Consider the following 22731-nt stretch of genomic DNA (forward strand, 5'->3'; position numbering starts at 1 on the left):
AATAACCGTTAGTTTGGAAGTCTGAATAGTTGGATCCCCTAGATGCTTGCGATACTTTCTCTTAGAGTCCACCAGGCTTCTCAGTAACAAGGCGGAGTAATAAATAAGTACCCAGGTTCGATAAAGCACATGTATTAACGATCATAACTAGAGCTTGAGTGAAGTCGCGTGTTCGTAACTGAGTATTTTGAACCTAATGGACGAGACAAAAACTATTTCCTCAGCTAGATAACATAGGTCGTTCTAATAGGCGATCCGTAGATATTTCCAGAGACATGTTCATGTAACGGATTGAAACATTGCAACAGTGGGGTAGGTGATGGTCGTTGCTATAGGAAGTTAACATTTTAACCTTTCCGGGCCTCTGTAAATTGAATTGATTTCTCGTTCGTATACTAGTAGTTTAATTTTGGGCGGAAGGCTTTAGTTCCATGCTCCAATTGAGAGCCTGAATGAGCCCTACCCTCTATGTCATATAGGTATGAGAAACAACAAAACTGGTGCATGCGCTAGGGGGATGTCAAGAAAATTGGATGATCGCCACGAAACCATTGGTCCTCAAGAGTTGTAATGACAGCAACTATCCAGGAAGGCGGGCTCCATTCGTGTCAACCAGAGGATTCCAAGCGCCATATTCATACGAGAGAAGTTCCTGGAGTATCGCGGCGAGAAGCTTACTAAGAGCGTTATCATTGAGTCAAGAATACTAGTGGGAATTCATGTTGCGAAGCGGAGTGATATCGTGCTAAGCCCATGGCGTACTGGTTTAGTTCAGATGTGGATATCAAGTGTATCCTAAACTGCTCGTCCTGTAAGAATATCCTTTCGAGAGTGACATGGAATATGTGTCTAGTTTGCACCGAGGGGAGGGGATAATGAGAAGCGCTGAGACTCATGGTGAAAAGGGCATCGTTATACAGGAGAGGCTTATGTAAAGATGCCAGGCGTCTCGCTGCCAATTTAGCTAGTGAGAAGCTGAAAACCAGTAGTAAGCACAGTTCTCGGCATTGAAAAGGCTCGAAATTATTTTGAGCTTGGTGAGTCCCTCATTATGTTTACTGTAGTTTTAATCGTTCCGGGTTCCAGGTACTATTGATCCACAGCGGGACTAATATTGCAGGTTCCAGAGACTCGATTCGTCCCAAAGGGGAGCTAGCGCTTACGGGCTACCTATTCGGTTTAACCAGGACATACCACCACACAGCCATGTCAGGGGTGTACATGTATACTGGTCGCTTGGGAGCAGCCATTCATTGGGTTGGTGCCTAAATATTTCCCGACCGTACGTTACTAACATCTGATTTGGGACGCCCGTTTAGGTAGACCATTGCTGAATCCCTGGCTCGCATTAGTATCGTGCAGAATAAGAGAGGTCCACGGTGTTATCCTTGGCCTCAAATTGTTTATATAATAATAACCTACAAAAGCCTTCGAGGTTCGGGAGCACTCGAGAGCAACCCATGACTCTCCGTATGTTCGCAGAGGCTTGCGGGGCAACGCAGGAAATTTAGCCATCACGCACTTTACTCAACTCAGATAGATCAGTGTCACTTTAATCTCCCAAAATGGCATGAATGCCAGCTGATTAAGATATCGTGAAGCTCAGCAAGCTCGCGGAGAACCATGGGTGCTCCCAAGCGGTCGCAAACCCTGTCGGTTTTTATAGAGTACTAGTACAATCAATCGAAATGAAGCTCAAAAATAAACCAAGCAAGGTTAGGTTAATCCACCTGCTCGAATATCGACCATATGACATGCCATATCCCAAATAAAACGGAGGGCCACACAAGATTAGGCCACAAGAATGTAGATGATCAGGTCGGTAAATTGTTACTTTCATAACCAAGATGATTCAACTTGAGCATGATTCAAGGCAACAGCAAATGCCACCACAATTATCAATGGGCTATTTGGGACGCAATAGGAAAGGATGGCCGATATTAGCGGCAGAATATATATATATATATATTTGGTGATATGAAAGAATTAAATCTTACAACCCTTTGACCACAATTGCCCAATCTGAGCCCCGTTAAAATTGAGCTTAAGATACCCATCTTGAGAGAACAGCACCGAATTTCCGGGCCTCATCAAGACGGTTCGCAGGTCCGGAGGAACCCACACCAATCGGCGTAGTTGAGGTTTGCCTTCATGGTCTGTTTCTTGCTGGACCCATCCGTCTTTACCAAGAACCCAATCGTTATGTGGTAACGTGTTCTGTGCGATTCAAATGTTTGGGACATTAAGAGCCGGTGGTCAAACTTAGATGATAAAACTTACCGTGGACCTGTGCGTCAGGATATCCCACACACGGATTACTGAATCATCAGAAGTAGATACTACTTGCATCCCGTTGGGTAAGTAAAAAACTGAGCGAATAGAGTCTGTATGGCCACGTAGCAGTCCCGTTATTGGTTCCCCACTTCGAGCATCCCACACGCAGATGGTCTTGTCGTCAGAACCAGATACCATATGAGTACCGTTGACCAAAAAATGTATCGAGGTGATGTTTCTCACGTGCATCTCGGGCGAACCAGGTATCAGATGTCCTGTCAAAGCATCCCGTATGCGGAGAACTTTATCAAACGAACCAGAGACAACTTGGGTACAATCAGGAGAGAAGGCCACGGTGTCGATTCGCTTAATACAGCCACCAATAACATGTAAAATCTCCCCCTTTTCTGCATCCCATACACGAACCACATCGTCAGCGGAGCCAGAGATAACCCGTTTGCTATCTGGGAAAAATTTAACTGTTAGGATAGGCTTCTCATGCCCTTCAAGCGGGCCAAGTATCATTTTCCCTTTTTTGGCATCCCATAAGCGAAGAGTTTTGTCTTTGGATCCTGAAACAATGGTATAGCCATTCGGAGAATATGCGACCGAATTCACCCAGTCTGTGTGCCATTTGAACGGGCCAAATACGTGCTGCCCAGTCCGTGCTTCCCATATTCGTATTGTTTCATCATGAGACCCAGATACGAAGTGTTCTCCATCAGGGGAGAAAGAAACCGAAACAACGTGGTCTCTATGCCCTTTCAACGGTCCGAGAGCCAGCTCCTTGCGTTCTAGGCCCCATACGCATATAGTACGATCGGCAGCTCCAGATAATAGACGGGTACCGTCAGGGGAGATATCTAATGATTTAATTTGCTTGGTGTGCCCTGGAAGTGCCGTGAGCGTTTGTGTTCTTCGTGCGGTTTGAAGGTCCCATAGACAAACAAAGCCGTCCTTCGAGCCGGAAACTACTCGTGTGTTATCATGTGAGAATGCGACTGACCGAACCAGATGAGAGTGATTTCTAAAGGGGCCAAAGGAAGTCTCTCCGGTGGTAGGGTCCCATACTCGTATGGTGCAATCATCAGAACCAGATGCGACATACGTTTCACGGCTTCCATGACTAGATACGGCAATACACCTGATGGCGCCCGTGTGGCCTGTGAACGGCCGGTGAAGAACCATGTTTCCTGTTTTGATATCCCATGCCTTTATAGTGGAATCGACTGCGCCAGAATAAAGCGTGGCCTCATCGGATGAAAAAATAACAGACGTAACGTAGCTGCGGTGGACGAGTGGCTTTAGGACTTGATCCCTGCTTTGTGCGTTCCATACGCGGATTGACTCATCACCAGATCCCGAGGCAATTAGATTACCTGACGATGATATGGCAACTGATGTTATACATTTGCTGTGTCCGGCCAGTGGATCGAATATGGGTTGGCCGGACTGTGCGTCCCAGATACGAATTGTCTTGTCATTGGAACCCGAAATAATAAACTTGTCGTCGGGAGAGAATATCACCGTCTCGATGCCTCTGCTGTGTCCTTTAATTGGGCCCAGCACACGTGACCAACTTTGGGTGTCCCAAACGGACACGGTTGCATCCTTGGAACCAGAGACTAAGCGGGTACCGTTGGAGGAGAAAGCAATAGAATGAACCTGCTCATTGTGTGCTTTGAATCTGGGTGCTATTGGCTGTAGGCTAAATGCATCAATAATATGTATAAATGCGTTGTATCCAATAGCAAGAGTTCTACTGTCGGGAGAGAGTGCGATTGATTGAATAGCGGCACCCATTGATTTACTAGTCACAAGTGCCAATTGTCGAAGATCCATGGCTGTACCTTCAATTCTTATCATCCCCTGCATTTGATTTGCGTAGCACCTGCTAATTGGGCTGGACTGTGGCCAGAATAGAAGCATCGAAATATATATGTGAGGGGTACTTTGAGATACTGGATGGCAAGCAAACGCAGTAGTAAAGCGCCATGCATCGTTTGCCAAATATCGGAGATCCTCGGTAGCGCCGTACCTCTTAGCTAAAGTTAGACTGGGAAAGAATTCCGAGTTATTTGTGCTTACCATTGACCATTCTTTTGCGCCGTATGCACATTCTACGGCAGCAGAGGACAGTTGACTGAGATTCATTACTTCTAGCCAAAGCAACAGTCTTGTAGACAAGAACTTCTGTATCCTTTCTCCGAGTTGTTCATTGGACGCCCCGAGAGTTGCACCCAGGTGACTCATCCAGAATTGACATGAATATCGAAGCTGTAGAGATATTCGTGTTGAAACTCGGTCCTGCATATCCTTGACGCCCTTATCCAATATATAAGACGTCTCGAGCTGGCATATGTTGAACGGTGGTGCAGCTTCTATACAATCAAAGCACAATCGAACAAGGACACCGTGGTGGGTCGTCTCTTGGCAATGATAATTACCAGCTCGTTTTGAGTCGATCATATAGTCGTGGAACGATTTGTGGAGTATGTTAACCGATTCAGATGGCCCCGTAATATGAAGCACGGACCATAATGATCTGAGAGCAGCATGGACTCGACTGGTGTTGTTCATCTTGAGTAACCCAGATAGTGCATCAATTGTAAGCGGTGCTCGGGAACATATAACTGTATGTAGAACTTGTATGAGGTCTTGTTTATCTTTATCCCTTAAACCTCGCTTGTTGAGCGCCGCTTGAAGAATAGTCGAATACAACTCATCGATTTCCCCGACTGCAGAGGTCTCCTGGTTCATAATATCTTTCAGCCGATCATGGGAGTTACAACCGAAGTCGCTGTAGCTGACATATCGGACGACTGTGGCAGCATAAATGAAAAGAACGCCGGCACGACGAGTCAGGGATTTCAGCTCTGAATCAGAGAGGTTCAAAGGAGCTAATTCGGAGGCAAGATACGTCTTTATATCATCCCGCAACTCTTGGTGGTCCAACTCGTGTAGAATCATTCGCCAGACTAGGCCCCCAGGTTGCTTAGATATTTGCTCCCGTATCACCGGTTCGGGACGGCTGGAAATCAATAATTTAATTGGGAGATGGGGAGAACTTCTCAAGACCACGCCTAATAATTCCTCGGCGGCCTTCTGGTCCTCGCATTCATCAAGTGCGTCCATGACGACTATCATATTTGTGGGGAGTGACTCCCGGACCTCATTGAGAGGACCCAGAACAAGTTCGTTGAATTGAATTTCAAGATTTCTAGTATGGGCGTCTGGATTTTTCTGAATAGCGCGAGACAAGGCGTATCGAAAGGGCTTTGAAAAACGCGCAAACTGATATGAGATAGTGGGTATGATTAATCGGACATCTCGACATTCAGGCAACTCGTTTGAGCAGAAGAAGCTGGCTGCAAGGGCGTGGAGAGACCTCCCTGCTGGTCCAAGGCTTGGCATACGCTGTAAGCAATGGTCGTTTTTCCCGTCCCAGCCATACCATTCATCCAGAACACGGGCTCCGTGCTAGGTTCATACGCCCAGCCCAATATACGCGAGAGCACGGTGGTTCGGGTCCCATAGGTGCAGCCACGACGTTCGAGTTTGGTCGCTTCATAAGAGTTGTAATACGCGGAATGCGAGGGGTTCAAGTTTTGATACGGTCTTCCTGCAAGCAAGTGTTGGGTGAGGATGCAAGCTCTGGTGAGTAAGTGCCCTTACTTTCGTGTCTTCCTCGGCGCCCATCCGGGTGACCAGGCTCGACATAGTCTGATACCGAGCATAAGTTGTAACTCTTGTGTAAAGGACATGCCTCACCGATAACAGTTGTAGATTGGTTTGAATGCGACGATAGCTTGCGAGTAGGCTTTCCCTATTGAATTCGGCTTCTCGATAACGCCCCGTGGATGTCTTGGCTTGTATCTCTGATATCCGGTTGAGTTCTTGCTGTAATGATCTTAATATGATCGCCATTAAAATTGCACCGAGACTCATGGAAGAAGCTGTGGACGTACTCGCACGTCTTGTCTAAAGATTTTGAGGCTATGGGGTCTGAGATGGATGAGAAATTATCTTGCAGATCCTTGACTATTCCTTCAAGCTGAATCCGTAGATCTTCATATTCTTGTTGATCTTGCGGAGTACTCTGCTGGATTCGATCAATAACACACGGTGTAGCGTATAGACTGAGCGTAATACCCTTCGTGCTTTGAAACATTCCGCCAACTCGTCGATAATCGCTTTCAGAGGCGCGCATGCACCGAGCATACCGCTCAGTTTCTCAAGACGAGCGCCAAGTTCGTTCCAGGGATCATTCCTGACTGGGATAGTACTCGTGCGCGGCCTAGTAAACAAACGACGCCATGTTTTCTTGATAGCCATCCTGCAGGAGGGACGGTGTAAAGGAGGAGAGGGAGGAAGGGAAGAGTCGGATGATATGGATCCTTGGCGGGTCGTAGACAAGTACAAGTGGCGAGCCAAGAGTTATGCGTGCTTGCGTCGAGTATCTCCCCAAGGTGCTTTGACTACAGCAGCGCGTCATTGGGCGCTCGCGCCAGGGAGTACATATATGAGAGTTGAAAGCACGGAGGTGGTGTTGTCTAGTCTAGGCTCCTTCTGGATGTGGTACACTGATGGACCTCTTTAAGCGCTCTCGTGGTCATGAGACGTGGAACCATCACATGCGAGCGATATATCACGTCGAACGGGCCTCCTCATTTTATTTTCTCGCGGGATCCTAAAAATTTAGGGGCTTGGGGCGATATGGATGGACGATACAACCTCTTATGGAACGCGTAATATGCACGCGGGCGAAATGAAAAGAGAAACATGTTAGATCGAAGAGAAAGAAGCAAAGATCGGGTAGGTTGGGCGCAAGTGGTCAAACTCGATGCGAGATGAAGTGGATAGGGGCTGAAGCGGGTGGCGACCGTGTGGGCCTGGAACCGGGTTGAGCCTGAACGATCACGTGCCCCCCTATGGTGTCCTTATGCTCGATGTGGTCTTGTATGCCCCCCCCTCTCTCGTGCCGTTGTTTTAGGGTTTGTGTTTCTCTCGCGCTCCTTTTTTCATCTTGTACCGCATTAGTTAGTGTTTTCAGAGCCCTGGTTCCGTCAGATCTTCTGTTTGTCGCGCAATCCCACCCGTTCTGTGTGTTCCTCTTCTATGCTGATCTCGCTCGCTCCCTGTCTGCTACTTTGTACGTAGCCTCGCTCCAGCAGAGCCTCGGTGTCCAACCTTGGGTTCAGCTCCGAGTAATAAATTGTATCGAAAAAAAGAACGGTCACGTGCAAAGTGCATGCGGGTTTCTGAATTGAAGATGGATGTGGATGATGTGTTGCACGCAGCCTCGTCCAGCTATAGGAGCTCGGTTTTGGGCATGTAATGCTCTCAAGCTTGCATGAGGCGTCTCATGCTGTCTAATATAGTGACAGGTGGGCCGCAGCGCGCGGAGGACTCACATGTGATACTTATGTGAGCCACCTGACGTGACGCCGTCCTAGCACCTTGAATAATGCACCGAGCACGACGCTCGTGTTGTGACTTGGCGTTTCAGGACCCGCTCGCCATTCTACTTGTCAACATGACTGCTTATATGTAGACACTCATATTCAGATATATATATTAGCATATACCAAGACTAGGCCGAATGATAGGTTAAGTATATACATTGCATAAAGTGCAACTTTATCAGATTTAGCCAATCGGACGTTTAAGTTCCGATGGACTGGGATAATTTCTCAAGTGCCGCCTTGAGTTACACACGCTTTGAGTGCGGGAGGAGATAGATGCCATGTTCAGAACAATTCTGGGGAGGTTTATTATGACATTTCACACGCTGCATTTATCCCACCAGCTGAGCACACGCAACTCGTTTGAATAGTTCGGGCGAGCCACCGAGTTTGATAAAGGCGTAATGAGTATTAGCCCGTGTGAACTGCTTACTGGATAGAGTCCCTTGGAATACAGGGAAAGAATCGATTCAAGCGTTCACAGCTTAGGGTTTGGACAAGGGCAAATTCAAAAGAGGAAAGAGACATCCACCCATATCCACCCACCTTATCATCCCAAAAAAACAACTCGAGTTCATTCAAGGCAAAAGATGGAACACGGCCTCCCATAACGAGACAACGGGCCGGTTCCAGACTCCCGCGGCCGCGGCAAAACAAGGAGATAATCCCACCGATCATGATCACGTGAGAAAAGTGTTGCTTGCAGCTCCTGGAGGCCCACACCTCGGACCACAGCTCCATGAACACGCGGCAGACGTGAGTTTGTGCTAGGGTCAGCGAGCTGCGTTGGATGGTGTAATTTGTTCTTTTTCTCTTTCGTCTCTGTGTTGCATATGAGCCAAGTTGGCTTTCGGTTCAGACCGTTTACAAACTCGTCTGTGACTGCGCAGTGGACGGCCAAGGAGATGAAGGACATGCACACTCGGTCACGGTCTGTATCCGGGCCAGAGGTGTACGCACGACGGACGGCGGAAGAGGAAGAACGACAGCGGGCGTTGGACTCGGAGACGGATGCGAATACGGAGTATAATGCGGCCAAGCTCAGCGCTAATATCCGGCCGCGGAGCATGAGCGCTGGAGGGCGGGGAGAGCGCAAGAAGAAGAGCAAGAACAAGGAGGAAAAGGCCAAGAAGCGGGCAGCCGCAGACGAGGCACGCAGACAGCGCAGACGAGAGGCCGGCCTTGACTCGGACACCACACAAGGCGATGACTCGGACGACGAAGAGTTTGTCACTGGCCACACACGCCCCATGCATGGCATGTTCACTGGACAGACAGCATCTACGTCCAAACGAGGTCCGTCATGTCTCCATCCATCCACTTGCTTCGCTGATCTCCTCACTCGCCTCGTGTCGTCATTGCTATTCCCAATCACCTGCCAACGCGCTTAATCGCTTTCTCTGTCTACCACCACACTACACTCGTATAATACTGTATTTTCTGTTGTAATTCTCATCATTCGCAGCCCACAAGCATTCCGCCAGCACCAACATGCCCCCCACTCATCCGTATGGATACCCATCCCACCAACACCCCTACGGTCAACAGAGCCCCTATTCCGCCCATCCCTACGGTCCATCCTCCTACTTTAGCCCCTCGGCACCACAATACCCCAGCCTGTTCGCTGCCACCAGTCCTAGCAATGGTATGTCCCCCGTATCGTGCTCACCCTACTTGTTGTTAAGTTATTACCAGCAGGCAGAGCAGAAGCGTTCGAAATGGCCCGGCGCAAGCTCGAGTCGAATCCACTACCAGGTCTACCCCAATCACTCCCCCGCAAACACTCTGCCACTCAATCCAAGTCCCACCCACAACCGAGCCATTCCTTGCCGGGCGGGTACGCTCCCCCCGCGCGCGAAAAGTCCAAATCGAAACATTCGGGACACGCCAAGAGCGCAAGTACGGGCACACTACCTACTCAAGTAAGTCTTTTATTTTTTGTGTACTCCTCCCTTGGCCGCTGTCATTTCGTCCCAAGGTGGGCGCCAAGTTTCAAATTCGGGTCTCTCCGATCGTGTTTGGGTGTTTGAATCATCGTGGTGTCGAGTTTCGGGTTTATTTTTTTTTCTTCCTTTTTCAATTTTATTTTATTTATTGGGCGCTTAATCATGGTTGACTTTCTCAGTCTCAAGCTCCGTCGTATCCACCCGCTCAAGCCTATGCACCGCCCGTTCCTTCCAAATCGTCCCGCGGCAGAGATAAAGACCGGGACCGGGATAGAAATCGGGGTCGCGAGCGAGATAGAGATAGGGATCGGGATCGGGACCGGGACCGAGAGCGAGACAGGGAACGAGACCTGGATCGAAGTCGAAACCGACCAGGATGGGATACGGCCGACGGCGTCCTCAACGGCGACCTCCCCAACGTCCCGGTCCTCAACTCGCACGGCATCCCAATTGCAAACGCCCCAGGCCACGCTCATTCCCATAGTGTCCCCATCTTGAAGCACCGCGGAGGAGCAGGAGGAGAAGAACTCACATCCATCAACGGTATACCCATCGTCAATGCCCAACCCGAGCCTCAACCCCAACCTCAACATCCATTGGAAAGAACGCCCTCGAGGGGGAATAAATGGGGTACCAAGATTGCTGGACTGTTTGGTCGTGCGAGGAGAGGCAGCAATGCCAGTCATGCGGTACCTTTTGACCCTCGCCCATCTACCTCGGGGGCAGGAGAGAGCCGGTATCCCACTGGACCCGGGGACACGAGGTACCCGCCCGTCGTCGACACCTCGGGTCGGTTCTACGAGGGAGTCGGGGCCGGAGCTGGAACCGGGACTGGAACTGGAACTGGGGGTCGATTCCGCGAAACAGGAACGGGACGTTATCCCGTTGCGGAACCGTCTTCGGCCCCGCCCACGAAATCCGCATTCAAGTTTGGGTTCGATCGACTGAGACGACCGTCGCATTCGAGTGCCCGTCCGGACCTGGGCGGCAGCGGCGGCGAGCCCTTTCCGTCGTTGTCGAGGCCCCCGACGCATGATACCGGTTTTGGCAGGCCCTCGCACGATATCCCAGGCCTCGGACGCCCCTCGCACGATAGCACCGGTCTCAAGAGGCCCTCGCACGAAACGTTTGGCCGAGCGTCGCACGAGCAGCTTGGACGCCCCACGCCGCACGGGAGCTCGGATATGCTCTCCCACCCGCCTGATACGCCTGGCCGATTCCCGCCGCCCACGCCTGGCCAATTCCCGCTCCCCCCGAGCCACATCCCCGGATCATCCTCGTCGCACATGCCCATTCCCGCCATGTCCTCGTCCCACCTCCCCATTCCCTCAATGCCACCATCCCACATCCCCACCATCCCACCATCCCATGGCGTGCCCCCGCCGGGCCAAGTACCCGTCGGGATCCGGGTCGACAAGCACAACCGTATCATCGACGACCCGCCGGAAAAGGATAAAGGCAAGGGCCGCGTCATGGGTTTCCGGCTCGGCAAGGGCAACGAAGAGGTCCAGGGCCCCGTCCGTGTCGACGTGCGCGAAAAGTTCGAGTGGGATTCGGAGAGGGGGCGGCCGGTGGTTATGGGTGCGCAGCTGGGGGTGGATGAGTTTGGGAGGCGGCCGTCGTTTGATGGGAGGAGACCTTCGTTTGATGGGAGGCCGACGCTCGATGGACAGCACGGTCGAAAACCCTCGCTCGATGGGCCGGACGCGTATGGTCCTGCGCCGAGACGACGTTCGGGATCTGGAGCGTCCCATCCGCCGCCGCCCTTGTTGGGGACGGTGGGGGCGGACAAGTTTGGGACTATGCGTGCGGATGCGTATGGTGCTGGCCGGGAACCAAGTGGGATGGGCGCAATGGGCGGGATGGGAGGACCACACTATCGCAATGGTGATCCGTTTGCAGTTGGGAAAGACCCGTTTGGACTTCATCCTGATGCGCACCGGGGCGAGGCTGGAATACCGGGTTTCAAGCCTGCTGTCCCCGATTTCAAGTCTCCTGGTATGCACGATTTCAAGTCTCCTGGTATGCACGATTTCAAGTCTCCTGGTATGCATGATTTCAAGTCGCCTGGAATGTCTGATTTCAAGTCTCCCGGTATGTCGATGCGTTCCCCCGCAAAACAGCCCTCGTGGGACGACCGGGACAATATGATCCCCCCCACGCCCGATGACGCCCCTATGAAAATGCCCTCACCTCATCCGACTGGCGGACCCCCTCCACAACCAACACCGTTCCTGGATCCCCGCTCCCCTCATGCGACCAGTCTTTTATCCCCGCAGCCACCACCATCCCAGAACATGTTCAGTCCCGTCATTCCGGGTGTAGGACCCGGAAGCGTCCTCTCCGACGGGCCGGGCCAACCTCAACCGATGCGATACGAAGCGGCCGGGGCGACACCGTTTATGCGCGAACGGGACGTGGTAGCACCTACACCCCGCGCACCGAGCATCGCGACTACCGTTCCTCGCACCTTGCCTCGCCCTCGCACTGCCGAGTCGACTGTTCTTGGGCCCGATTCGCCGGGGACGGACAATGACGATGTTAGTTTGGACGTGGCCGAGGCGGACATGGCGCTCGCTGCGCGTCACCGCGAAGCGTTTGAATGGGCCGAGCAGGACGCTAAAGGAAAAGTCAAGGAAGGAGATCCTAATGCGCGCTACATATTCAACGGATTCCCGATGTGGGTCAACTGGGACTTGTTTACCCGACTCGAGAACGCCGAGCGTAGAAATGGAGGGAGGAGCCCGTTGCCCCGGGTGACGAGCACGACTGCACCAGACGACGTATCGAATATCGTTTCCGAGTGGCGCGTGACGCGCGACAAGTGGGTCGATCGGTTCTGGGATCCACAATGGGCGCAGTTTATGCACGAGCACGGCGGGCCGATTCAGCGCGAGTTGGCTACCGAACGACAGACCCCTGTAGGCCAAGCGCTCGAAGCCGCTCGAGTCTACCAGCGCGAAAACTCGGAGCTCCCGCTGGCCAAACGCGAGTTTTCAAGAGGGTATTTGTGGGACCAGGGATATATGCATCCAGATTGGAAATGGATCAAACCCAGGCCATGGCAATGGACGGTCGAGCACGAGAACGATGAACGGCGCGCAACGGGTCGTGCACCCCTACCACGGTATCACCCAGCAATGAGCGCAGACGACTGGCGAGATGTACGAGACGTGTGGCATACGACCGCGAGCAAATGGGCCGAGAAACGGAAAGATACCGCCTGGCTCGAACGGGATCGGCAAGAGGGCATCACGCCCGAGCAGCGCGTTCAACTTGAACAGCAGTTTTCCAAGTCGAGGCAGCAGCACAAAGTCATCCGCAAAGCATCCGGTCAGCGAGCGCGTGAAGCCCTGACTGCCGAGGAGCGAGACAAGATGAGGCATGATTCGGCTATGGAGGTATTGGCACGCCGACAAGAAGCATATAAACACGCTCAAGTGATAAATACACCGCAGATCTCCGAGGACAAGCGTCGAGCTGCCCAATTGATGCTTGATGAACTTATGCGCACCCCTGCGCCGGCGCATACTCGTCCGCCTAGTAGCATCGGGCATGCAAGCATTCCTCCTGGCGTTGTGCCGATTGCCGGCTCGAGTATTGGACACCCAGGGCAGCCTATGGATACTTATGGATTACAAACCGACTCGGATGTGTACGAGTCGTCCAGCAGCGATGACCGCCCTGGTGCGTATTCCCGTCCCGCGAATGGCTTCCCGCCCACGGTTGCGCAAGATCAACTACCCAATTGGATGCACCAACAAAAGGAGTGGGATGCACCTACCTCGAGCATGGGCTCGATACCTGGTCGAAATCCCTCGGTACCTTCCATCGGCAAGAAGAGGACTGGTCTTCTCAAAGGTATCCTTAAGCGCACGCTCTCCAAGCAACGCAATAATAATAATAACGGCTCTCGACCCGCTCGCGCCGATTCACAAAAACGCACAGGCGGGCTTGCGGGCATGTTTGGACACGGCTCCTCTCGAAACGAGATTTCACCCATGGACACCGCATGGGCGGGTGCGGTCCGCTCTACGCAGCCCATTGCGGCTCAACCCATCCGCTTCGATCGTTCCCATCCCTTTAGTATGACTTCGCCTCATGCCATCGAATACGAAGGGAAGATTTATCCCTCGGCGATTCATCTTTGGCATGCTCTTCGATTCCTCCGTTGTCCTGCCAGACGAGGTCGTGGTCGTAACACCGAAGAAATTTGGCATCCCGAGCTTGCCGAGGCGATCCGACGAACGGCCGAGCCCGAACTACGTGCGGACCAATGGGCCAACGCTGGTGGAATCGGAAAGGACGGAACCATCATGCGCTCGCTTCAGCGTCCCGACTGGGAAGAGGTACAAATGGAAAAGATCGATGAGGTTTTGGCGCTAAAGTTCACCCAGCATACTTGTGAGTGCCCATCCGCATACGTCATCGTTCCGAAGCTGATCGAAGTGCATTCCAGCCCTTGGAAAAATGCTCATGTCTACAGAACCTGCCGAGTTGCTCTACATGTGGAGTTCTCCCTGGGGTGCGGGCATGATCTCAAAGGACCCAACCATCTTGGCAAAGCAGTTATGCGGTGCAGAGAACGTCTCTTGGCCGCCCACCAACACCGCTCATGACCTATTTCTCCTATCTCTTCAGAATAATTCTCTCACGACTCAAATCTAAGACTGGTTTACTTCTCACTTATCCATGGTTGATTTCTCTGGTAAATATGCAATTGGTGTCTCGTGCTCGCAATCTTGTTTCTATTCCACATGTTTGTTGCTGTATATGCTGTACTAGAATCGCTGAATCGGTTTGATTCGTTTGGACAAAAATACCAAATGTACAACTTTTGAATTCTCATTTTATATCGTAGCTAATAATGCAAGTGTTTCGGAACAACTGTAAACTTGGGAACGGTCTCCATCTGGGCAAGATTAGTGTTAGTGACAGATCGATCCGCAATAGCTAAATACCTGACTCGGGCTTGATCATTTGACCCATCGATACTTGGGTATCGATGATGCAATTGTGTTGCCTGTTGTCGAAAGCACTGAAGTAGAAGCCTCTAATGACCGTTTTCTGCAAAACCTCGGGGTTAGTTGTATCTAATTCGGTAAAAACTGATATCCATTTCAGATTCGTCAGCGGAATTTCTAATACAAAGAATCGCACGTATACAGGCGACGGCACATGCAACGGCCGGCTGTCGCCCCGGATAGTGAGACACGTACACGCTTCTTCGTTGCGGCTGGCTATATAACTGCCTTTAGGTCACTTGCTAGATACATTCGAATCGACTCCCATTCAACATGGCTTACAAGCTCCTTGTCGGCGGCTACACTGCAACTATCGCAACCTTGCTTTTCAATCCTTCGAGCTCCGAGCTCTCAACCATTGCTACGTCTCCTGCAGGCTACAGCCCGAGTTGGATTGTTCAACATCCAGCCAACAAGAGTGTCGTGTTCGCTACACAAGAGCTGTTACCCACAGGCTCAATCTTGTCGTTCGTTGTCCAACAATCTGGCCAACTTACGCAGGTATGGTGACAGGGTATACGCAATGAAAGTAAAACTAACCTACACTTTAGATCGGCTCAGCCAATACAGGAGGTAGTGGTCCGGCCCATATGACCATCAGTTCTAACGGGAATGAGGCTGTTGCAATGAATGTACGTCCTATTCGACGCAGGGGTTTTTTCTTTAATTCTGAACATACTTCGGGCAGTACGGAGCCGGAAGTGGCACCAACATCCCCTTGGCAGCCGACAAAATACACTTTGGAAATCCATATCAAGCCGTAGCGTTCAATGGTACTGGGCCCAACCAAAGTCGTCAGGAAAAGTCACACCCGCACCAAGTCATCGAATATGGGAATGTATCTTGTTCCTGATTTGGTATGTTGAGTCACTTATATGCGTGAGCCAAATGTCAAACTGATCTAATCCAAGGGAGCGGACAAAATTTGGAGGCTCACAAAGACTAGTTCCGGCGCACTTCAAAATAGCGGTTATATTCAACAACCCTCTGGGAGCGGACCACGTCACGTGGTAACCAAAGGTAGTTATATGCACTATTAAATTATTCATATATCTTATTACTTGTCACTCAGGAACAACCCTGTACACACTTCACGAACTATCAAGCACATTGACTCAGCAAACCATCCCAGCACTCGGGACATCAACGCAAGCACCTATCACATCCTCGGTCTCCATTATTCCGCCCGGCTCCTCAAACCCAAGCGCGTTCACTGCGGCTGAGTTACTTCTTTCACCGATATCCAGTGCTTTCCCGAAACAATACCTCTACGCCACCAACAGAGGGGATTCTTCAAGCGATGCGGTTACGATCGTTGACATTGAAGGGAACACACTAAAGATCGTGGGCTATGTGCCCACTGGCCTCAAGCAGCTACGAGGAGCGTCGCTCAGCCCCGGTGATGGCAAATATCTCGCCCTTTCGGGCCAGGGAACTGGAGATGTGGCCATTTTCGAACGTATTAACGGAGGTACTGGTTTGAAGCAAATTGCTAAAGTAACGGGCTTTGAACAGCCAACGGCAGTGATTTGGCTCTAGAACTTATGTAAACGTAACATCATGTATGCACATTGACGCTAAACCTGTTCCTCTTGATCCCCTTGAATTTTTGAACCAGTCCCACAGATTATGTTTGATCTTGATAAACGCTCACTTTGACCCAGTTCATCGGACAATAAACCTTGACGCTCATCCGGCAGAGCACGAGATCGGCGAAATGGGCTAACAGAACTCAGTGAGCGCCTTGCGTGAGCGGCATTGATCTTTGCTTTGAAGTACACCTCGTGGAACCATGTGCCAAGCGAGAAGAAAGGGATGGAAATACCATCTGTCGTCGTCAATTATCTCAGTATGACTCACGAAGTGTTTTATCCTAGCACTCACGAATGAAGATGGATCCCAAAACAATGAACGAGACAATTGGCTGAATAGATGCGGATACGCGATCGATTTGATTGTCCGTCCTGCCTTGTGAAGGTGGAAGTTCGGTGAGCGCTAGCATCGAAATGAAAACGGCGCCCACCCCTGTTCAATGGATCAGTAACTCTGGTCTATGCATCCGCACAAGTGCAAAACTCACCCATCGGCCCAAAATGACCACTGAACAATGCTTCGCCAAGCGTATTTATATCAGGCTCCAACCATCCTGTCCACCACAACGCTACGAGAGCCGGGATACGCTGACGATCAATATGGTCACAAATAGGAGCAACATCCTGTTTGATGTGATTCCCAGATGAGGGTCTACTTCAAGATCAAGCGCATGGAATGGTAGCCATGCACCAATGTAAACGAAGCAAGCACAATTGAAAAACACTTCGAGGGTACTTGAGAATTCGGATTCGTGAGACTTTTCGTTAAAGTGACCGTCCCATGAGACGGCAGAACCTGTTCAATATTTAGCATCTGGCTAAAGGTGGAGAGTGGAACCCTACCTGCAGCAAATGCCGCGAGCAGATCATCACCCCCAAGTATGGCAGTCGTTCCAAGGCTTAATATAGTAAGGGAGAGATATTGTCCAATATAACTTGATCGGTCGATAAAACCTCTGGCTTCGGCCCGTTGAAGTAACACACGGAATACCCAGCCCAAAAATGCACCCAGAGCCACGCCCAACAAGACTTGATCTAACTCACAAAGGCTAAGTACCGATAGATGACAACCGTTGATCCACTCACAGACAACGCACTCCCAAACGAACTTGGCAATCTCAATGGGTTCTGTGCCGATCGTGAGCATCTTTATAGATACGTATAGGAAGGGATACGCGAGCCCGTCGTTCGCTGCAGATTCGGCAGCAATTAATAGGCGCAAATGTTCTGGAACGTTTTGTTCTGCCCATTTTCCGGATACTATTGCATTCGCCAGGACCTAGTTTTGAGTTCTTAGCCTGTGGGATGGCAGACCTGGTCAGATTACTTACTGGATCAGTCGGGGTGAGACACGAAGAGATTACCAACGCAGACGCAAATGAAAGAGCGGGGAAAATCCAAGAAATTAGCCCTACGAATGTTGTAAGCAATCACAAGCAGAGAGGTGTACTTGTGCCCCACCCGCTGAAATAAACCATCCCCATGCTGTTTTCGTGTTAGGTGCGATGCCCAATTTAGGTCCGGTAGCTGACTTACCCATTACGGGAACAATCAAAGCGGTCAAACTCTTGGCATGATCCCTCAGATATGATTTGGGCAACTCAACACCTTTCAACTATTTCAATCAGCAATACAACTAATACTAACCAAACTCGTACCAATGGCGAACAAGCCGAATCCCAGGGCCAATCGGGTCAACTCGAACGTAAGATAATTTCCCGACGCATTCGAATCGTCCCCCCCGGAGGTAGTCCAACCACGAGGATCGAAAACCCCGATTCCATAAGGCCCAATTAGGAGACCAAATAAAAGAGCGAAAGGCGCTTCGCTCATAAGAATCTACTCAATTGCTATGAAAAACTCGACGCCTTTAACAATCGAGAAATTCCACCTTATTTCTCAGAAATAACGACACTAGGCTGAACTGCATACGCTCGTAATTAACAACGATTCCTGAAACCCTTTAAAAACGCACTTACACAAACCACGAAACCGCCCAGGGCAGAATAAGCTAGGTTAATCGTCGTAAACTAATATAGCCGATAATCAAGTTTGTTAGATAATTCTAAAGCAAAGGCACCCTCCAAAATATATTCACATCTACCCCCATCCTCGAACACGGTTTTCAGAACAAGAGCACACCTAGAGGTATCGTAGATGTGTGGGAGACCTCACTCAAGGTGGCAGGTTATATATGAGATACTAACGCCAAAAGAGGCAGTAGCAAAAATGTCTCGCCCGTAGGGACTTCCAAAATTGTCAATAGTGGGCCATCTGCCGCGGGGCACAAGCTTAAGCATGGCTTTGCCCGAGAGCTCATGGCAGAATAAAACATATATGACGCGGAGCAATTTTGAAAGACTCAGTAAGTTTTACAAAACGTGAATAGTTTGCCTCGACCCCATCGAATACAAAAACCAGAGATATTCGCATCGTGCAATTCTCACCACCCATGCTAATTATCGCATCACCATGTCCTCATCGACTGGCATATAACACCTCGATCAGGCTCTTCCTCCTTCTCAACTGGTTGATGGTAGAACATTCTATACAACTCTGCTCTCCTCATTGGCGCGTGCTTGACAAAGTCAAAAATAGAACATAGTATATTATATAGTGAGATTAAGAGTACATAGTGCTGGTTAAGCTCCACGTTTTCGCAGTCACACGAGGCGAGGATCTTCCTTTGACGCCGCGGCTCGAGCAGCTTGCGATGCAGCTCGCTGTTCTGCTATTTTCTGTTACCAGATCCGTAAGTATTGCACCGACAAACGGCAGCTGAAACGAACTCACGGCCTTCAGCGCCACCACAGAGCTCATAACAGAGTCAAGACTCGACTCGGCCATATCAGCGAGCTGAGAGAAGCTGTCAGTACAAAGATGGCCGACTCGGAGAGATCTAAGCGGACGTACCTTGTCACCGCCGATGTTTCCAAAGTCCGCGAACTGTTCCTGGACTTTACGACGATGGTCTTCCATCTTTTGCTGCGCCTCGTTCATTTCGCGCCGATGGTCTCCCCAGCGACCCCATCCCCAGGCGGCGTGGCAATGTCCGGCGCGTTGCGTATCAGCACCCTGGCTCATGAGCATCTCACGCTTTTGTTCTCTTGACTGGATGAACCAGTAGGTTGCAATGCCGCCGAGACCAAACCAGATGAGGCGACTTGGGCCACGACGCATGAATCTCGGGCCGCGATTATAGTATATATGCGTAGGGACGGGCTGAGGAGCAGGGTTAGGGAGCAGGTTGGTGAGGCTGGAAAGGTCCGTAAGAATAGATGCGATTAATAGTATAATAGAGTAGAGTTGATTTAGACGGAGTCCAGTCGAGTTTTAGCCCAGGTAGTTGAGAGGTTGTGATGTAAATGGACTAGTGATATGGTCAAGCCATCAAGCAGTCCTCAATATATATTCATTGTAGAGCCAAAGATACCAAAGTACAAACGAAGAGTATTACGCGTAGACTCGGCATCGGCGCGCAGAGTAGTTCAAACGTTCCTTTTCGCAGTCCATGCGGGCATGGGGAGAGCGGCAAGCAGTCGTCATCGTCCGGCCAGCGTCTGAAGTCACGTGTCCATTTTGGCGGCTCCATGAGGGTGTCCGACGTTCATACGGCTATGTCACTTGATCTAAATTAATGTCTTCTGCGGCGGCTTGGTGTGCTACCGAAGGAACATTCGAACTACTCTGCGCGCCGATGCCGAGTCTACGCGTAATACTCTTCGTTTGTACTTTGGTATCTTTGGCTCTACAATGAATATATATTGAGGACTGCTTGATGGCTTGACCATATCACTAGTCCATTTACATCACAACCTCTCAACTACCTGGGCTAAAACTCGACTGGACTCCGTCTAAATCAACTCTACTCTATTATACTATTAATCGCATCTATTCTTACGGACCTTTCCAGCCTCACCAACCTGCTCCCTAACCCTGCTCCTCAGCCCGTCCCTACGCATATATACTATAATCGCGGCCCGAGATTCATGCGTCGTGGCCCAAGTCGCCTCATCTGGTTTGGTCTCGGCGGCATTGCAACCTACTGGTTCATCCAGTCAAGAGAACAAAAGCGTGAGATGCTCATGAGCCAGGGTGCTGATACGCAACGCGCCGGACATTGCCACGCCGCCTGGGGATGGGGTCGCTGGGGAGACCATCGGCGCGAAATGAACGAGGCGCAGCAAAAGATGGAAGACCATCGTCGTAAAGTCCAGGAACAGTTCGCGGACTTTGGAAACATCGGCGGTGACAAGGTACGTCCGCTTAGATCTCTCCGAGTCGGCCATCTTTGTACTGACAGCTTCTCTCAGCTCGCTGATATGGCCGAGTCGAGTCTTGACTCTGTTATGAGCTCTGTGGTGGCGCTGAAGGCCGTGAGTTCGTTTCAGCTGCCGTTTGTCGGTGCAATACTTACGGATCTGGTAACAGAAAATAGCAGAACAGCGAGCTGCATCGCAAGCTGCTCGAGCCGCGGCGTCAAAGGAAGATCCTCGCCTCGTGTGACTGCGAAAACGTGGAGCTTAACCAGCACTATGTACTCTTAATCTCACTATATAATATACTATGTTCTATTTTTAACGTTCTCTTTCTCATCGAATACAATCATAGAATACTACACCTTACACATCAGTTTAAACTTAGTTCATCCGAACAAAATTGTGAAAAATTAAAAGCTTGAACACACTTCTATCGTGTCCCGGCCAGGAGCCGACAGGATAAGGCAACATAAAACGAGCTCGCAGCAATTTTACTGTTTCTCAAAAAACAGTTTGGTTTCAATGATAGTAAGGTCCCGCTGCGCTCAGTACTTCTCTCTACGCTAAAACTCGCATTGGTCTATTAGTTTCATGGAGACCCGAAGACCTAAATGACATTTCAGCAGAGAAAGGAACCTCTTGACTAAGCGTACTAACAGGGATTGATCCGGATAACTCATCATTTCCCCTCGACCACCACGACTGCCTTTTGGTAAGAGCCTCAAAATGTCTTGTATTTTATTCAGGCTCTTTTGCACTTGGTCATATCGTATCTACCCTGATTCAACTGGCTTGTGTATTACGGGGGTTCAGACAACTATAATCGAAGAGCACTACAGACTAGGCGCGCTCAAAGTCTGCTTGTCGCAGTGTATGGACGAAGCATGCTCTAGCTAACTGCGCTCTGGAAATTTCTTGCGAAGTTGTCCCTCTTTTAGCAAAAAAAAAGGACTACGATAGCCTAATAAACTTACTACCGCTCACGGCTTTACGCACTCCACCAAGTCCACAGTCGTGTTAGAACTAGACCCTGGGCTCCTTTCTCTCCGTGCACTTGAGTAACTCTGAAGAAACTGGAACTAGGGATCTTATGTAGAGCTCATTCTACAAACTTAAGACGCTTAGACTGGAAATCTATAGCTAGCAAATACTCTGAATATCTCAAGCGGCTCTGAGGGCTTGCCCTGTTCCCCTTTTACCTTTCTGGCCTATTCAAAGTACCAAAAAGCATATAGACTCTTCAATAGAGAGATATACTTGCACTTATAATACGGTGATTGCAAAGTATACTCTTGGGTATGTCTCTAAATTGCATACGCATCTATAGCTCAATACATATACAATCTATCCACCCCATTTATAATTTATTCACTCCTTTCGAAGCAGGGCTCCATCACTTGCAACGACAGCCTTACTCTTGCGGATTCTTGAACCAGAGCGCTCGCTTCGGTCATCATGCGTCGCTAGACCCAGGATGATCTCCTCGTTTTCATACGCACATTATACCATAGTTATTATTTAGAAATTTCCAGACACACCTTGTAGTCAACACAGTTCCCAAACTTGAGCGCAGCCAGTACATACGAACTCAGCCTAGGCCTACCTGTTAACAGGAGCCCCGTCAAATACCACCGTGCACCCTTCCTCTCCTCCGCCATTTACTTGAAACATAGGCTACCGAAAATGATGCGCTCGCGGAGCTCCTTCCGCCCTCGGCTTGCAATCTGATGTAAAGGACCAAGTGGACAAACGGCGGTAAACATCGTCTGATATTCCTAGCTTCTGCAATATTCTTCCGCGCTTCAGAGGTCTTTTATTCTTCTTACATACGCTGGCGTGTTACATAGCAAACCTTCACTGTCCTTAATGTGAACTGACCCTATCACGGGCCCATCATGTTCACGCGATTGATTGTGAGCGAGTGGCGGCGATGTTCCTTTGGAATCGTTGTTGCACATGTGCCATCCCATGACGAGCTATTTCCAAGGCGGCCCAGTCCTAAAACGGGCAAAGGTGAGCGTGTTCAAACATAACCTTGACACTCCTTTCACGACTCGGCATTCACGCAATTTTTATGCAATCATGTTCATTGTATGCAATACAAATCGACACGGATATAACGTAACAATCAGACCCCCTCACTGAGGGGGAAGGTATCGAACCCATAAAAC

The 22731-nt window shown here is 50.1% G+C and overlaps 6 protein-coding genes across 6 annotated transcripts; 3 read left to right on the top strand and 3 right to left on the bottom strand.

The window, feature by feature from the left end:
- Positions 1-1986: 1986 nt before the first annotated feature.
- Positions 1987-6609, bottom strand: RhiXN_04575 (peptidase C14; the record flags this gene model as incomplete). Its single annotated transcript, XM_043324392.1, has 9 exons — positions 1987-2217; positions 2281-4314; positions 4363-5568; positions 5691-5839; positions 5890-5896; positions 5950-5997; positions 6046-6184; positions 6243-6373; positions 6427-6609. 9 exons carry the CDS (start codon positions 6607-6609, stop codon positions 1987-1989), a joined length of 4128 nt encoding a protein of 1375 aa, XP_043176811.1.
- A 1963-nt stretch (positions 6610-8572) lies between these two features.
- On the top strand, positions 8573-14353 carry RhiXN_04576 (proteophosphoglycan ppg4; the record flags this gene model as incomplete). The annotated part of the gene is made up of 5 exons (XM_043324393.1): positions 8573-9035; positions 9205-9384; positions 9438-9661; positions 9865-14089; positions 14145-14353. 5 exons carry the CDS (start codon positions 8573-8575, stop codon positions 14351-14353), a joined length of 5301 nt encoding a protein of 1766 aa, XP_043176812.1.
- A 629-nt stretch (positions 14354-14982) lies between these two features.
- RhiXN_04577 (lactonase, 7-bladed beta-propeller) lies at positions 14983-16248 on the top strand (the record flags this gene model as incomplete). The annotated part of the gene is made up of 5 exons (XM_043324394.1): positions 14983-15210; positions 15261-15341; positions 15398-15547; positions 15621-15729; positions 15782-16248. The coding sequence occupies 5 exons, from the start codon at positions 14983-14985 to the stop codon at positions 16246-16248; spliced, it is 1035 nt and encodes a 344-aa protein (XP_043176813.1).
- Positions 16249-16286: 38 nt separating this feature from the next.
- Positions 16287-18134, bottom strand: RhiXN_04578 (Sodium/hydrogen exchanger family; the record flags this gene model as incomplete). Its single annotated transcript, XM_043324395.1, has 10 exons — positions 16287-16537; positions 16594-16734; positions 16790-16925; positions 16958-17097; positions 17145-17336; positions 17388-17580; positions 17633-17712; positions 17763-17786; positions 17838-17916; positions 17949-18134. The coding sequence occupies 10 exons, from the start codon at positions 18132-18134 to the stop codon at positions 16287-16289; spliced, it is 1422 nt and encodes a 473-aa protein (XP_043176814.1).
- Positions 18135-18964: 830 nt separating this feature from the next.
- RhiXN_04579 (uncharacterized protein) lies at positions 18965-19481 on the bottom strand (the record flags this gene model as incomplete). The annotated part of the gene is made up of 3 exons (XM_043324396.1): positions 18965-19039; positions 19095-19157; positions 19215-19481. The coding sequence occupies 3 exons, from the start codon at positions 19479-19481 to the stop codon at positions 18965-18967; spliced, it is 405 nt and encodes a 134-aa protein (XP_043176815.1).
- An 809-nt stretch (positions 19482-20290) lies between these two features.
- RhiXN_04580 (uncharacterized protein) lies at positions 20291-20807 on the top strand (the record flags this gene model as incomplete). Its single annotated transcript, XM_043324397.1, has 3 exons — positions 20291-20557; positions 20615-20677; positions 20733-20807. The coding sequence occupies 3 exons, from the start codon at positions 20291-20293 to the stop codon at positions 20805-20807; spliced, it is 405 nt and encodes a 134-aa protein (XP_043176816.1).
- Positions 20808-22731: the final 1924 nt, after the last annotated feature.

Source organism: Rhizoctonia solani, chromosome 1 (assembly GCF_016906535.1).
Source record: "Rhizoctonia solani chromosome 1, complete sequence".
Classification (NCBI taxonomy): domain Eukaryota; kingdom Fungi; phylum Basidiomycota; class Agaricomycetes; order Cantharellales; family Ceratobasidiaceae; genus Rhizoctonia; species Rhizoctonia solani.